This window comes from Meleagris gallopavo, chromosome 7, assembly GCF_905368555.1.
Source record: "Meleagris gallopavo chromosome 7, MGAL_WU_HG_1.1, whole genome shotgun sequence".
NCBI classification, from domain to species: domain Eukaryota; kingdom Metazoa; phylum Chordata; class Aves; order Galliformes; family Phasianidae; genus Meleagris; species Meleagris gallopavo.
This window is the reverse complement of record NC_139410.1, coordinates 24,781,203-24,796,319: the sequence shown is the minus strand read 5'-3', so window position 1 is coordinate 24,796,319 and position 15,117 is coordinate 24,781,203. Positions and strand designations below refer to the sequence as shown.

Sequence of the window (15,117 nt, the reverse complement as noted above, 5' to 3'; positions counted from 1 at the left end):
GTGTGCACTGCAGGCAAGCTCCTGCTTGAACGTGGCTTTGGGATCGCTGTCAGAATGCAGCAGTGTCAGAAGTACTCAGAGTGCTTGCTCAGCAAAGCGCTGTGTAAGCTGTGGGGACAGAATCATTTCTTGTTTGGGGCAGGGACCAACTTTCACTTCACTTCACGTTCGTGCAATACTTGGTACAACAAGGCTCCATGTGAGCTGGTACAGTGCAGTGTAATAATCATTTGTGTTAATAAACTTGCTGCATGTTTGAAGGCTGCCTGTATTTCTCTTGAAATATAAATTTAAGAGATAGACAACCTTCCAGGAATACACTGACTAAGAATGAAAGCTGAAGGGAACATAAGTAGCTATAGCACCTAGACCACATTTTGATAAGCCTTTTTTTTTTTCTCCAGCCAGCTCTCAACAAACTCTTTTGCCTTTAATGTGCATCCAAGCACCACAAGCCTGCATTTCCATATACACACTGCACATACCTGAGCCTTTTGTGAATGTCATCTGTGCATCCACTGGTGGAATACTGATATTTTCTGCTTCTATCCAAAACAGGAACAGCATACACTCTGGCAAGTTAAATATAAAGCCATCATAAAAGAGGCCAAAAGATATTTTAAAGCATTAAATCTTTTCCAAATAGAAACAGTAAAAGAACAGTAGAACCGCCAAGGAACGTCAACAACCAGCAGGCAATGGCCTCACACTATGGCCTGAGCAGGACTTCTGCCTCATGCCTTTTGCTTCCTGTTGTGCCCTAAAATGTGGATATTGGACACAAGAAGCCCCAGTAAAACACTACAGTGAATGAAACATCGAATAAACACTTTTAGAACCTTAAAAATCATTGGATCAAAGTTTTGAGATGAGATCCACAATCTTATTTTAGGCAAACCACTTTCATAGATTTTAAGCCAAAAATGCCCATTTAGTTACATGTAGCCCATTTAGTTTGACTTAGTCCAAAGAACCTCACCCAGTAATTTCAGCAGCAAGCCTATAACTTTGGTTTGAGCTATGTTGTGCTTTAAAATAGTTTTTGCCTTTTCTAGGTCCCTCATTAAGCAACCTAGCTACCAATTGCCACTGAAGCCTCTTGGCTTTGCAACTTCTCACCATGAATTCTCATAAGAAATGAGTAATTGTTCCCAGTTCATCTTCCCTGCATCAGATAGGATTTCAATGAAAATAGGATAAATGAGAATTTGTCATCTATTTTCCAGGTAGTCCTGGAGTCTGGAATATTGGAGAGGAGTGAGAAAGCAGAAAAGTACTGACGGGCTCAATCTGTAAGGAATTAGCTCCATTCTGCTATTGATTTCTTTTTGTAGTTACAAACAAAGTAAAAAAGAGTATTCTGAAATGAGCAGCTCAAGCATGGCGATTCCAGGCTTTGATTTTTACTTTTTTTCCCCCTTCTGTAAGTGCCTCTATTGAGAAGCCCCAGCCTTGTATCTGGCTGAACTCTAAGAACCTTTCAGGAATTTGAGACGGTTTTCTTTCAGAGCCAGAAGTTACAGAGCAGTGACTTTAAAGAAGGCAGTGCCTTTGCCCAGGTCGCTGTGTTCTGCACTCAATGCTATTTACTTTTCTGTTGCTAAGATCGCCCTTACTGAGCAAAGGCTGCACCATATTCTGTAAGCCGATGCAGCCCGTGTAGATAAGGAATACACATTCCACCTTTGTAAAGAAACTGCTTTCGTTGGTTTTGTTTCTTTGCTCTGAAAGGAAAGTGCCACAGTGAGTTCAGGCTTCCCAATGGACAGTTTTCATATTTCAGCTCAGTTGCAAGTTGCATCGGGGAACCTTTTGAGAAACAGAAATACATATAGAAGACGGGCAGAGAAAATGGCTGCCTGTCATCTCTTCACCTTTTATTGCAAGGGATTACAAAAAATACTGTAGTGTTTGGTTTCTTTGGCCTTTCACAAGCGTCTTTACAAAAGTTTGCACAGAACTCACTCATCTGAAACACAGAGGGACCATATGTCACCTCTCATTGCCCGGCACATCCTCTGTTGAGGTTCTGAGGTCTACATTGTCTGCCAACAGCAGGCACCAGTGAAAGGCTTTTCCTCAGTGTAATCCATAGTCAGACATGCAAGCCTGTCCCTAAAAGCATTGTTCTTTGCTTTGTGTAACGTGATGTATTTCAAAAATAAGTGTTTTTTACAAGTTAATATCTCCAAAGAGAAAAATAAAAGTGTTTATTGAGTGTTGTGGTTTGCTTTCACCTTGCATTAATGATCTCCTTGTGATACAGAAAACTGCCAAATTTGACCTTTCCTAAGAAAGACACAAAAGAGGGCACAGCAGCAATTCAGCTAAACAAAATGTATGCAAACTGCTTCCTGGTACACCCACACTCTGGCCCTACTGCAAAGTAATTAAAATTGTCAAGAGAGATTTTGACCGGTTAAATTCTTCCAGGAATGGTACAGCTCGTTCTGAATTCCTGATTCACAGAATGCTCACTTTCTGGCTTACTGAAGTAGTCCCAGAGTTCGTGTTATAAAATAGCAAAAATTGCTAGAAGGTTTGGGCTGATTGGATGGGAGTTTGTCAGACTAACTGTAAAACAAAATGCCATCAATTACACACAATTCAGCTCTCTGCATTTTCAAATCAGGGGAAAAAACTTGTTTGCAAATCAAGACAGCAAAATGGTTGCATGCATTCCTTCTTATTTAAAAAATACACGTAGCCTTAAAGTAGTTGAGATGGAGCATATCAGATGATGTCCTGCCTCAGAAACAGCCAGCAGAGGAGAGGACCAGAGAGTCACTGGCTGCTACATGGATAACACCCTGAAAAGACCCTCAGCACAGGCACATGTCAGCTTCTAGGTTAGCAGGGAAACAGGCACAGGGAAGTCAAGAGTGTAGTGTCAGCCCCACTGATCACAGCCTGACTTAAAAAATGTGAAGGTAGCACTGTAGTGCACTCACACTACTGTTCTACCTGCGCCTATCTCGCTCAGCCACAAAGGGACCACACACTGAGGACAGGGTGGCTCATCGCTTCATCTCTCCAGCAACACCAACAACAAGGCTACCAATTAGTTCCAGTTTTAATGTGGCTTTTATCTGATCTGAACTCTCCACTCTTACAGCATCTCTCTCATGCTGCCCATAGCTCATGAAATTTGCTTATTACCTAAGAATCTTCGCTTTTATGTATTATTGTTATGAGCAGCAGTAGTACTGATGATAAGAATAATTTTGATGTTTCTAGTCGTAAGAGTCAAGGGAACTTGGAAATACGAAAATAAAAAAAAAGAAAAAAACAGAATGCAAATTAAAATGCAAATATATTTTGTATTTCACAATTTGGGAACAATTTTGGCTTTGGCAAGAGTGTTGCCAAACTCTCAAGTCACCTTTGGGATAGATAAAAGTGCACAAGAAGAAATTTCTCTCCACATAACCAAGTAAAAACCTGGTCTGTATCTTCCTGCCCCAGCCAGTGCCACTTACTTGACCATAGGAGATAGTTTTTTATTGCTGCCCTTTCCTCAGTTCTCAGAAAACAGGAGTGTCCTGATTGTGCTGGAGCCACAGGGTGGAACCACCAGCAGGAAAACACTGAGTAATTAGGGACAGGCTGAAAGGTACTGTAAGAGATGATCCCAAGAGCCTCCCTGATCAAAGGCACTCCCTACACCAAGACAGGAAAATAAGGATCCCCACCTTACCTCTCCTGGCTGGCATCCTATGAAGGGATGAAGGAGTAAACATATCTGAACACTTCACCATCTTGCTTAGAAGATTTAGTGAGGACAAACACAGTAACCCTTGAATCCTGTGCTACATACTGGTTGGTGTCACAAGGCTGACACAGATGCTTCTGTAACAGCTTGCCAATGTGGATCAGTGGTGGCACTCAATTCTGCAAAGAAATCGCATCTCTGATAATTTGGGATTAATGACAGCATTCTCTGGAGCTACCCTTAATGAGGCACATATTTACCATCTACTTTGTATTTCTGCCCAAGGCAGCACATTTCCATGCCCTATCATGAGGAACTGGCTCTGCAACCCCATCATTAGTTTCCTAGCTGGATCTCTTCTGCAGCAGTGGTGCTTCCAGAGGACTCTTCACCATCAGCTGTGCCTAGAGGCAGGTTTTGGTGAATGGATTTGTGCTCCTTTTTTCACCTCCCCCTAAGATACTAAAGACATTATCCACATAATGAAGTCCCAATAACATCTGAATAAAGTAATTGTAAAACAAACCCCCGTTCTTTACTCTGCTAAGTTCTTCATTATTGAAAATAAAGCTTTCTTTTTCTCCCTGCATACTTTCTGTCAGGACTGTCCTCGGCCACATCCCACATCCCTGACAGCTCTGGTCTGGCAGGGGTTGGGGCAGAATCCATGGCACAGCAGCCTGGGATCTGTCCTTACACTGGAGGCAGTGAGTGTGAACGCAAGACAAGCAAGATTGGTGGCAGTGAATCCTGCAATGCACAGGGTTAAAAGCACGTTTCTGCTTTCGTTTTTTTTTTTTTTTTTTCTGTTATTTACCCTTTCTCCACTAGATGCTACACTGAGACCATCAAACATTTATTGAGTCAAATAACAAATTTGAAGACTCAGCACAAAATAAAGTCTTTAAAACAAAGCAGTGATAGCGTTGCCCTATCTATACATCTGTGTAGTGCACAGATGAGAGTACTGCATTTCCCACTAGAGTAACTGCAGTGACTTTAAAGCAGCATCCTTCTGGGAGCTGCGTGGCAGAGGATAAAGCAAGACTGCTCCTATGCTGTTATTACTCATGAGCAACTGTATCGGGTAATTACCCAATGAAAAAAGGTTTATTAAGACCATGCCATGAAATATAAAGTTCAGTGAACCATGTATGCCAATGCAATGAGTCTTTTTTTCCCTTTATGTTTTACTTTAGGAATCAAAAATTGTGTACCTAACTGGAGAAAAAGTACAGTAGATCCTATTTTTAATGACATTTATAGTTCAAATACTATCGCAGATAAGCATTATTTTCCTGTCGTTATGCAAGGCTCTGACCCAGCCAGCTGGGGAAGCACTGAATGGCGTGGCTCCCACATAGCCTGCCAGCCCCTTTCCTAAGCTGTGTTGTGCATTGTGCAACACCTGCTAGTAAACAAACTGGCATCCTCTTACCTTCTGGTGCAGGAGAGCCAGACCTGTACTTCTGCACAGCCCTTCTCAGGCGATGAAGTAAAAACATCAGGATCTGTCTTGGAGATTCTATGTAGACAAAGCAAAATGAGGATCAGTTCTGTCTCAGTGAAGTCTCAGGGCTGTGTTCTCATCAGGTCCTTTTTACCCCAGACTCCTTGAGGTCTGCTTGCTGCGTATCCCTTGCCTTAAAACACGTTACTTGGAAAGGCAATGCGTGTTACAGCTCAATTGCTGGCACTTCTGTGATTTTAGGAAGAGGGAAAATGTGATCTGGGAAAATTCAGTATGACCTGGTTAAGGTACAACAGCAGTGCTGTGCTTTCTTTCCAGCAAAAAATAACCCCAAAGCATGGCTTCACAACAGTGCCTATCCTGCTGTAACATTTAATTTGCCTATCTAAGCTTACTCTGGGATAACAGTTGGGATAGAAAATTATGTTTTGTTAAAGCTGAAACAAGGCATTATAAAAGTAATTATTTACAGTTTAGGAACCCAACATGCTGCTGTGATGAGCTTCAAAATATCTGTGATATACAGCAGATCGAGACCAGATGCTCAGCAGTCTGTCACTGAGCCCCGGCCTCCTTATTGGCCATTCACAAGCTCATCTTCAGATTAGTATAGAGAAAGGTGGATTAAGAGACAGAGCAGGGAAAATATCTGTTTTTTTCTCCTTTGTTCCCCATAGATATGGTAAAGCTTAAATCAGTTTAGCCAGTGACAATACACAGCATTATTCTAAGCTATGGACTATTGACTGAGTTTCAGAGATTTAATTTTGGTGGCATTCCCTTCAATACTTCATAGTGAGGTATGGGAGACCTAGTAAGGGTCAGGAGAAAAAGCAAGAGAACTACAGTTAGTTACACTGAGAAGCAAGTGTTAAAAATAAACATTTGTCCTCTGGTACTTATCTTACTTCTTAGTTTCTCCATCCAAAGAGCTAAAAGCAAACAAAAAACTCAGTCATGAAGTAGGTCACAAATCTCTGAGCGCTCAAACAAGAGGTCATAACTTGTATGAAATTGAGTTTGCTTTGCAACGATGCTCGGAAATTAGGGCTGTGTCACTGGGGGGATTCTGCACACCTCTGGGAATGGCACATGGGAGCACTGCTGAGTTCCTCAGAGATCCAGTTGTGAGCCCATTACTAGATCTGAAATTAGCTTCTGATTTTGCCGGCAGACTTGTAACAGGTCACTGGGTGGGAGCTGATTCTTGTCGTTTGTCAGGAAAAAACCCAAATGTTATGTGGACCCTTCTGCTCCAAATAACCATCTGCTGCTAGAAGCGCTACACAGGAAAAAAGCAACAAAAATAAATGTCACAACATTAGAAAAAGTGCTTCGCTGGATTTGAATAGCAATAGGAATTACTGGAAGGAAGGAAGGAAGGAAGACATCTTCTGGGGCCTATTCCTTCATCTCCCACACGATAAATGGTGCTGCCCCCAGCCACGGGTACCAGGGAAATCTCACTAACCCCAAATCCCTGCTGCAGAATGCCTGCCTGCCATTTCATAGGCAAATGAATCCTGGGAAGACGTGGATATGTGATATCACTTTCAGGTAACAAGCACGGGGAAAATGTATACTCTCATAAAGTTTGACCCCCATGATATAAAAACTCAACAGCCTTTCACCATCTGTTCTATATAGCACATTAAAGAAACACTGCACTGCTTTTGTGGCAGCTAATCTCATTATCTTCTCCAGCCCTCCCCTTTCTCTCCCAGTTCAACTGCCTTTCACTTACTGTCTTCTTGCCACTCACTGCCTCACAAACTCCCTGAATCCTATTGTACTTTGTGCCAACATTTCCATCATTCTTTTGAAAGATGGCTGTTCCTACAGGCGCTCCTTCTGCTGTCCTTTCTCATGCCCCCAAGGATCTCTGTGAGGCACCTCATCCACATTTAAAGTAAAGTAAGGAATTGCTGAATATCCCATCAGATATTGATAGACATTAATGAGATCCCCCTCAGCCTCCTCGTCTCCAGGATGAACAGTCCAGCCCTCTCAGCCTCTCCTACCACTAAGATAAGTCTGACCCAGGTCACTTCCATATCTGAAATCACCAACATCTAACTAAGCCAACTGAACCATCGCTTACTGAAGTGTTAATTGTGAAACCACATGCAGAAGCGTGACTTGGCCCAGGTAAGCACACAAGCCCACATCGGAGTTCAAACCTGTTCAGGTCCACAGTGCAATCTGAAGGCACTCAGCATGAAATCTGCAGCCATTTATTCCTGAGAGCTGCCAGTAGCACCTCATTTTTTCCTAGAGCGAGGGGAAAGTCAAAGCACTACTGGTGCTGAGGGGAAGCCATGCGCCTCTGAAGTAAAGCTTTCCAGAGTGAACAGAGTGGAGGGAAGGCAGGCAGTGTGGCGAGCCAGAACACATCAGCCTGAGGCCACATAGCAAGGATATCAAAGAGTACAGACAAGCCTGTGTGAAACCCTTGGTCCTTAAGTGAGATGTTGGATCTGATGTGGCAAAGATCAACAGAGACCTGCTTGACCCCTGGCTGACATATATCAATAAGCACAAGGTGCACATTCCTTCCTAGCAGAATAAAAGTGGTCCAGAAGCTGCTACACAAGCCCTGTACTAAATGTCCGCACTAAGGAATCTTTTCACAGATACTGTTTTTCAGAATTGTCTGCAGATAAGAAAAAAAAAAAATCTGCGCTCAAAATCTGTCCTTACAGGATACCCAGTAAGTGTAATTTGTGACCAACCATTCACATTTACCATTGTTTTCCAGAGGGATGCTTCTTAACAAGTCACAGGATTGTACAGCTAATTCAGCTCTGCCACTTACAGCATGCACTCTCTTTCTGTGCACCAGGACCATCTTTAATTTACGTAACATACATTACTAAGCTGCTCAGGTGTGACTATGCTGTAAAACCTACATGATTCTAGCAGAGCTTTGTGTAAACATTATTTATTTGCTCTACCAGCCTACATCAGCACAAAATGATAGCAGGCGTATAAGGCAAGGTTTTCTTTAGCTTAAAGATCAGTCACGAAATCATGATCTCTTTTCTGCAGTATAGGCTCTAAGCCCATACTGTCTGTCTACTTGAATTCTTTTCCAGACACTTACAATGCAAGATTGTGCTAGAATTGGATGGAGAAATTGGCATCGGATGGGATGATGAAGGCCTGTGAGCTTTGTATAAGAGCTAAACAATGGTGTTTGAAGAAACACGGCAGCTAGCGTTGATGTTCCTTTCACAAGAAAACCAAAATGTATAGTTTTCTGCGTTGTATCCAAATTACAACCGAAGCCTCAAACCAAACACTAGCAATACAACACTAGTGCAAATACGATGAAGAAATATTATTTAGTATGCATACACACAGGGATATCAGATCAATTCACATAGCTAATTCTGAAATAAGGTTCCTGTGCAACTAGTCGGTTTTGTTCCAATCTCGTGCACAATCTAAAGGTGTTTCCACTTGTACTGCCAGTGGACTGCAATAGGTGGTTACACAACTCAACACATGCCCCAGTAAGGCCTGAAAACTCATTTTACCCAGGTCTCAAGATTGCATTTCTCTCACGATCAGTAATTTACTACTTGAGATTTGTGCCCAAGGCTTCTGGCAGTCTTGTGCCTGTCCCTTCCAGGTCTCTGCTGACACCTTGTGCTGGTACTCCTGGTGCCTGTGCAATACCTCCTGCTGTTCTTAGTAGGCTTTGAGATATGGCTAACATTTTATTGGCACAATCTAACAACACAGAGATCTCTGTTGTAGGGCCATTGCTCAGTCCACTGTACTGAAATAATGGTCTGGTAGGATGTGTGCATAGATAAAAAGAGAGAAAGTGTAATAAATAGACATAATGCTTTAGTAACTACCTGTTATTAATATCTGTTGTTTATGGCAATAAACAGTAAGTAATATTGCTGCTTTGTTATCAAAATTGCTTAACAACATATGCGAAGCTTTAACCAGACATATGGGCTGATACAGCCTAGAGAGCTTTTTGAAGTCAGAGGGTGAATAATTGAACCAGCTTAGCTTTAAATCCTCTCACAAACCACACATTTTACGGTATCAAACAACCCCAGTTTGCTTTAGAATGAGAGCTTTCTGTGCAAGAAGTTAAATCTGAAAAAAATGTTATTACTGGTTGATATTCTGTTTTTCTCTTAGACGTGCCTCACACACATCTCTGTGGCTTGGAGCATGTTGTTTTGTTGTTGTTTTTTTTTAATGCCTGTCCAGAGCTTAACAACGGGATGCCAGATTCGTAGCTATTTACATTAGTTGACTCCCACTGCCTGCCTAAACGTCAATTATAATGAGACAGAAGTAGATTCACAGCAGAGATCTTTCTGCAGTGAGCTTTCTACATCACTATCTTGTTTTTCTTACAAAAGTTTGCTTCTTTCATCAAGGCTGGTGTCCTGCAACCAGCCTTATCCATCTTTTGCTATTTCCATCAGCAATCTGCTCTGTATCCAACCAGCTTTTAAACATTTAATTGTATCCATGTATTTTCTATGGAGGAAGAAAGACTACTTAGGGTGAGATCCGTACTGAGGTAATTCCACAGAGACCTTCAGAACCGTATATTACCCCTTCCTGCAGCTCCCTGTGACCAGCTCCCATAGCCTGATTTATAGACACACGTTGCATCTGTAACTCATCATCACATTTAAACTTCTGAGTGACTCTGCTCCTCTGGAAAGCTGTACCTAATGACATTCTGCACAAAAAAAGATTATAAGTATCCATTAGCATGTAGCAATTTACCTTAACATTTAGAAAGATATGAATAATATGCACAATCATGCCCATATTTCTAATGCAGATGGAATTATTCACTGCAAAGCTGGGCAATATTTCTCTGTTGAACACTTATTACAGATAAATGCTTTCCGTATTCAGTATCTCAATATATGTTTGAATAATACTCTGAAAATAATATTTCATGCAAATATTGCACCAAAATATTGGTTCTTTCCTCCACTGAATAATTATTTCCAAATCAACTTCCTTAGGATCAACTGTTGTTTATCCACTCAGTTAGGCTCTGTCTGGGCTAATAAAAAGATACAGCATCGGCCCCCAAATATTTATAAACTTGGCTTCAGACATGTAAGCACATAATTAGATTTCTCTGCTACCAGAGAATTTCTGGAGTTAAAATGGACACAACATAGGAAAAAAAGAATAAAAATAAATCAAAAGTTACAAACAGAAATGAAATTACTGTTATATATTCTTGATATATGAACGTCCTTATTCCATTGACTGCCATGCTTCACACTGCTCTTGATCTGCACTTTTCTTCTCTTAGAATCGCAGAATCGTTAAGGTTGGAAAAGACCACTAAAATTATCTAGTCCAATCCTCAACCTATCCCTATCCTGCCCGCTCACCATGTCCCCTTTTAATTCCTGAACGCATCCACTCTCATTATTTTCCCAGTCTATTCATTAAAGATCGACTAATTTATATTCATTTGCAATTAATCCTCAAATCTGAATAAATGTTTTGCTTGCACAACTCGAAAATGCACAATTAAATCTACAGCTATGCAAATATTCTTCAAGATCCTAATCCAAGGCCCATGAATGCTACTCTTGTCTTATTCCCTTTAATTTTCAAATTTCAACACAGTCAGTCTGAACAAAATTCACCTTTATCATCAGTGTGCAAAAGAAGATCATCATGAGAATTAGTGATGCAAGACTTTACAGAGAGATAGTCTCGTGGTACAAGACTGCATTTTATATCACAAAAAAAGTATTTCCTCTTCTAAATTACAGAATAGGTGCACATACTGTGAAATAAAATGTGTCCCAGCAATGCTTCCCAGTTCCCAGAGGCAAAGGCTGGCTTGTGCCCTCGATGAGCAGGGCTAGCTCCTTCTCAGACAGGTCATGCCATCACTGCGTGCTGGCCCCTATTGTTGTGATATACTATTATTAATAGTAGTAACAATAAGATGACAAGAAGCTGGCCTTCTTTTCAATTTGATGTGTGAAATAGCAGAACAGCCATGCTGCAGCCCCCCAGAGAGCAGCTCCACTCCATACATCAGGCTGCAGGGCTCAGGGTGGCACACGACAAGCAGCTCAGGGGACAGCAGACAAAACTACTTCTCAGAACACATCCTTTAGGAAACCAGCTGGCACATTTGGAGACCTTGCTGCAATGCATCCCAAAGTATGGGAACATGGCAGCACTGGGAGATTGGTTGCTAAAGCACTGTCCTGAACAAAGCCCCACAGCTGGTGCAGAGGTACCCTCTCCTGCGGTGCATCAAGCTGTCTTCTGCCAGAACAAAATACGGATGTAAAGAGCTTCTTGCTAAAAACTGCCATTGCAGCTGGCAAGTGTTATAATATACCCGTCTCTACAGAATTTCACCTTGCTTTCCACTTGTGTTTGCTGGTTATGGATGCTGAAGTGAAAGAAAAAAAAAACATCAAACATATGCACAGACTGCTTAAAAATAATGCAGGCTATAACCTGTTACATGTGTTTCCTTAGTCCTCAAAACAGAAAAATAAATAAAAATAAGAAAGCAAAAGCATAAAATAGGGGCTCTGTCTACTCTGCCTGCTCCATGGTGTCTCTGCCTTGCTTTCTGATCAGATACAGTCAGATAATTGTGACCTTGCTGTTTTCATACACAGAAAACCCTGATTTGTAACTACTTTTACAGGAAAATTGAAGTGCTTTGAGAAGGAAAACGTGGTGGCAACAGAACTCTTGTCCTGACTTGTGCACCCAGTGGCTGTCGTCAGAGAGAGAGTGGATTTGGAGATGGATACCGAGGCCCAGTGATGCTCAAGTTAAATAGTGCTCATCCAGCTCATTTCCAGCTGGGACAATATTGCGTTCTCCTGCTTCCTGCCTTCTAGCCTAAGGCAACAGCATAGGAATGTATTCGCATTTCTTTTTACTGCCATTTTCTGCTATATATTTGCCTCAATCACATGAAGACTGCGGCAGTTGTCATGCAGTAGGATCATATAGCTCCAAAATCACAAACAAATTTCCTAAGCCCTGGCTTTATTATTTCAATTCTTATCTTGAAATATTGAATGAGAGCAGAATAGCACCTTCAAGATGGGATGTCAGAATAATTTTGTATCCTGTCACTAGTTAATGATTCTAATGGTATCTTTTACTTAGCTGCCTTCATTAACGACTTGATGGCGAGAGCATGTTTCAGCAGTTGTGAACATGTGGAACATTCTGTGTTCTGGGGGAAAAGATTAGCTTAATGAGGAGAAAGCCAATTTCCTGAAGAAGTGTCTTACACAGTTCCTGCTTTTAAAGGAAGGTCTGCGACACGGATAATTTGTCATTACAAGGTATAAAAAACATTTAACTTCACAGTTTGCTGCACTTACAGCTCTCCTACAAAGGGAAGAAAGATTAATAGATTTTTCCCAGCCAGTAAAATAGAAGTGAAATCTGTCCCTCCGAGTCCTTTCGCTCAATAGAGAAGCACTCATTACTCAGACTGTGCTCGAGGAGCAGCCCAGCATTCAGCTCCTCGGGCACCGCACAAGTTTCACTCGGTGTTCAATACATCCTTGAGCACCTTTGAAAATGTGGCCAACAGACACTAAAACCCTGAGACAGAGCTTTGACAAACGCCGAACCTCTCCTCATATCTTTCAGATACAACATACTTGGGCAAGTATTCTGAACTTTGGCAGTCCAGCAGTACGAGCAACGCGAGGCTTTCAGTAAGCCGAAACTGGAGTGCCCCAGTGCCGCAATCCTCGGCAGAACCAGAGAAGCCGCAGAAAGGATCAGCTATTAGCATTAGGTCATCCAAACCATCTTGCCAACAAAGGATGTTTCTCTCCAGCCTTGGCAAGCAAACCTGGTAATCAGACTTGCCAAAATAAAAACTGGCAAGGACTTTGACACCTGATGTGCAAAGAAAAGGGCTGAGCACAAAGCTAATATTTACTTTGTCTGCATCTTTTTTGGAATTTAAGCAGAAAGGCTAGAATGTCCTTGAACATTCATCCGCAGGAAAACCTGCACTGTATTAGCCGTGTCTCGGCACTTGACAGCTTATGCCATCTTGGATTTTTCCAGCAAATTTAAGTACCGTGCTGGAAAAATTCTACAGAGAAGGTTTAATGTTTTTTTTTTTCCCCCCCTATTTACTAAATATAAGATGCATTATTTACCAGCCTACATCAGCAAGTTATGACAACCTTACCACAATGTAAAAAGACTATGTGTTTAGGGAACAGAGATTTAGCGCATTAAAATATTATAGTTTTAGACAGTCTCAAGCTCTCTCTGCTTTGCTGCAAAAACCTTCCATAAGAGAGCTCTCGAGCTCACCCTTTCCCAGTGCAACCATTCTCCTTTTTTTAAGGTGACTCAGAATAATAGATTTAAATGAAGAAAGTGGACTCTGCCCATCAAAACCACAAAAGCCTTGTTAATAGTGAAATTAGAAAGATGACAGAAGCTGGACAGCCTTCAGAGAAACAAGCACTTGATGGAGCTGTAGGAGTCCTTGTTCACTGCAGGGACTTGGACTAGATGGCCTTTAAGGGTCCCTTCCAACTCAGATGATATTATGATTCTAAGACATCCTCACAGAGAAGTAAAGGTAGATAGCATAGCAGATGACATGGGTGGCAACCAGCTGGGTGATGGATACCTCTCTTAATTGGGCAAAATGCTTTTTGTAAAAAAATTATTTTTGTTAATGCCAATCACCAAAGAAAACAGGCCAAATATGGTATCTTTAGGCTGATGATAACAAAAACCCTTGTGCCCTGAGGCCAGGGGCTATACTGGTGCCTGTCTGCCTGCCCATCCCATGTGAGGCATGTACGGCACTCTAAAATTCCTCAGGCAGCAGTCAAGATGTGGATGTTTTATCTGCTGCTGTGCTATCCTGCAGTGACAGCCACCACTCCGTGCTTGGAAAAGAAAAAAAGGACATCTACTGGAAGAGCTATTGCATTGAATAGAAAGCTGCCAGCCACCTTGTATAATCATGATTAGAACAAATCCAAGAAACAGGAACATATACATAAAATATTCATTATCTGCTCCTTGTCAGCTTGTAAATCTTTCTGTTTAGATTAGCTCTGCTTTCAGGACAGTCAACCTATCTACCATTTGGTGACCTATTAAAATACACAAATCTAAAATTCGGGGAGGTATAAATTCATATATCTGCTGTTTTCAGAGAAGCAATTTTAATTGATAGCAACAATGCTTCTAGTCCATTATTCAAAGTCATCACTTGTTTCTAACATACACAAAGTTAGAAACACATTCTTTTTTCTGTATTTTAATAGAAAATACAACTTACAGATGATTTGTGTCCAACGGAGTCCCACTGAACATGCAAAATAAAACTAAAAGGATGAATACTGTCTCCCAAATAAATCATTCATGCCCACATTTACCTGAGTTGTGGTATCATGTGTTGTGACTTATCTTCACTCCTATCACTTTTGCTTAAGGAATCTCGAAGTTCTCAAATACTGAATAATTGATTAGCTCTGGGAAACTGTGAGAGGAAAAAATTATTTTCCCAATGCAAAGATGTTCTCAGAGCATCAAAAAGAAACTGAACACGTTAAAACAAGACAGACTTTCAGAAAAAGGGAATCTTTTTTCCAAATGGTGCAGAAAAATCAAGAATTGTGCATGAGATCCACTTGTTGGATTTGCTCTTGGATCCCTGCTATCCATTTACAGCCATTGCCAATAAAAATCCAGATTCCCACTGGACACGAGTCACCCAAAACAGGGCAGTTATGCCAGTTTTCATCAGCTAGAGATCTGAAAAAGCTGAAGCTTATTGCTGGGATTACACAACATGGCTTGCCAAAGCAAGTGATGTTTGTGTACTCTTTGCAATTCCTTGAGTTGATAAACAAAATAGTGATCAGAAGTGAACAATGCTATTTTA

At 41.2% G+C, this 15,117-nt stretch overlaps 1 protein-coding gene across 8 annotated transcripts in view; it reads right to left on the bottom strand.

The window, feature by feature from the left end:
- The window catches only part of PTPN4 (protein tyrosine phosphatase non-receptor type 4), a 129,277-nt gene that overhangs the window by 104,014 nt on the left and 10,146 nt on the right, over window positions 1–15,117 (bottom strand). For 3 of the 8 annotated variants that reach the window (XR_014884253.1, XM_085227537.1, XM_085227543.1), the window contains one exon: window positions 5,151–5,237. Coding sequence is in view for 6 of the 8 variants with exons in the window: in XM_085227537.1 (XP_085083663.1) it covers window positions 5,151–5,237 (87 nt within the window). In the remaining 2 variants the exon portion in view is untranslated. Of the gene's footprint in view, window positions 1–485; window positions 3,892–5,150; window positions 6,466–15,117 lie in introns of all 8 variants that reach the window. The other 5 variants (XM_085227541.1, XM_085227539.1, XM_085227540.1 and 2 more) reach the window with 4 other exon arrangements.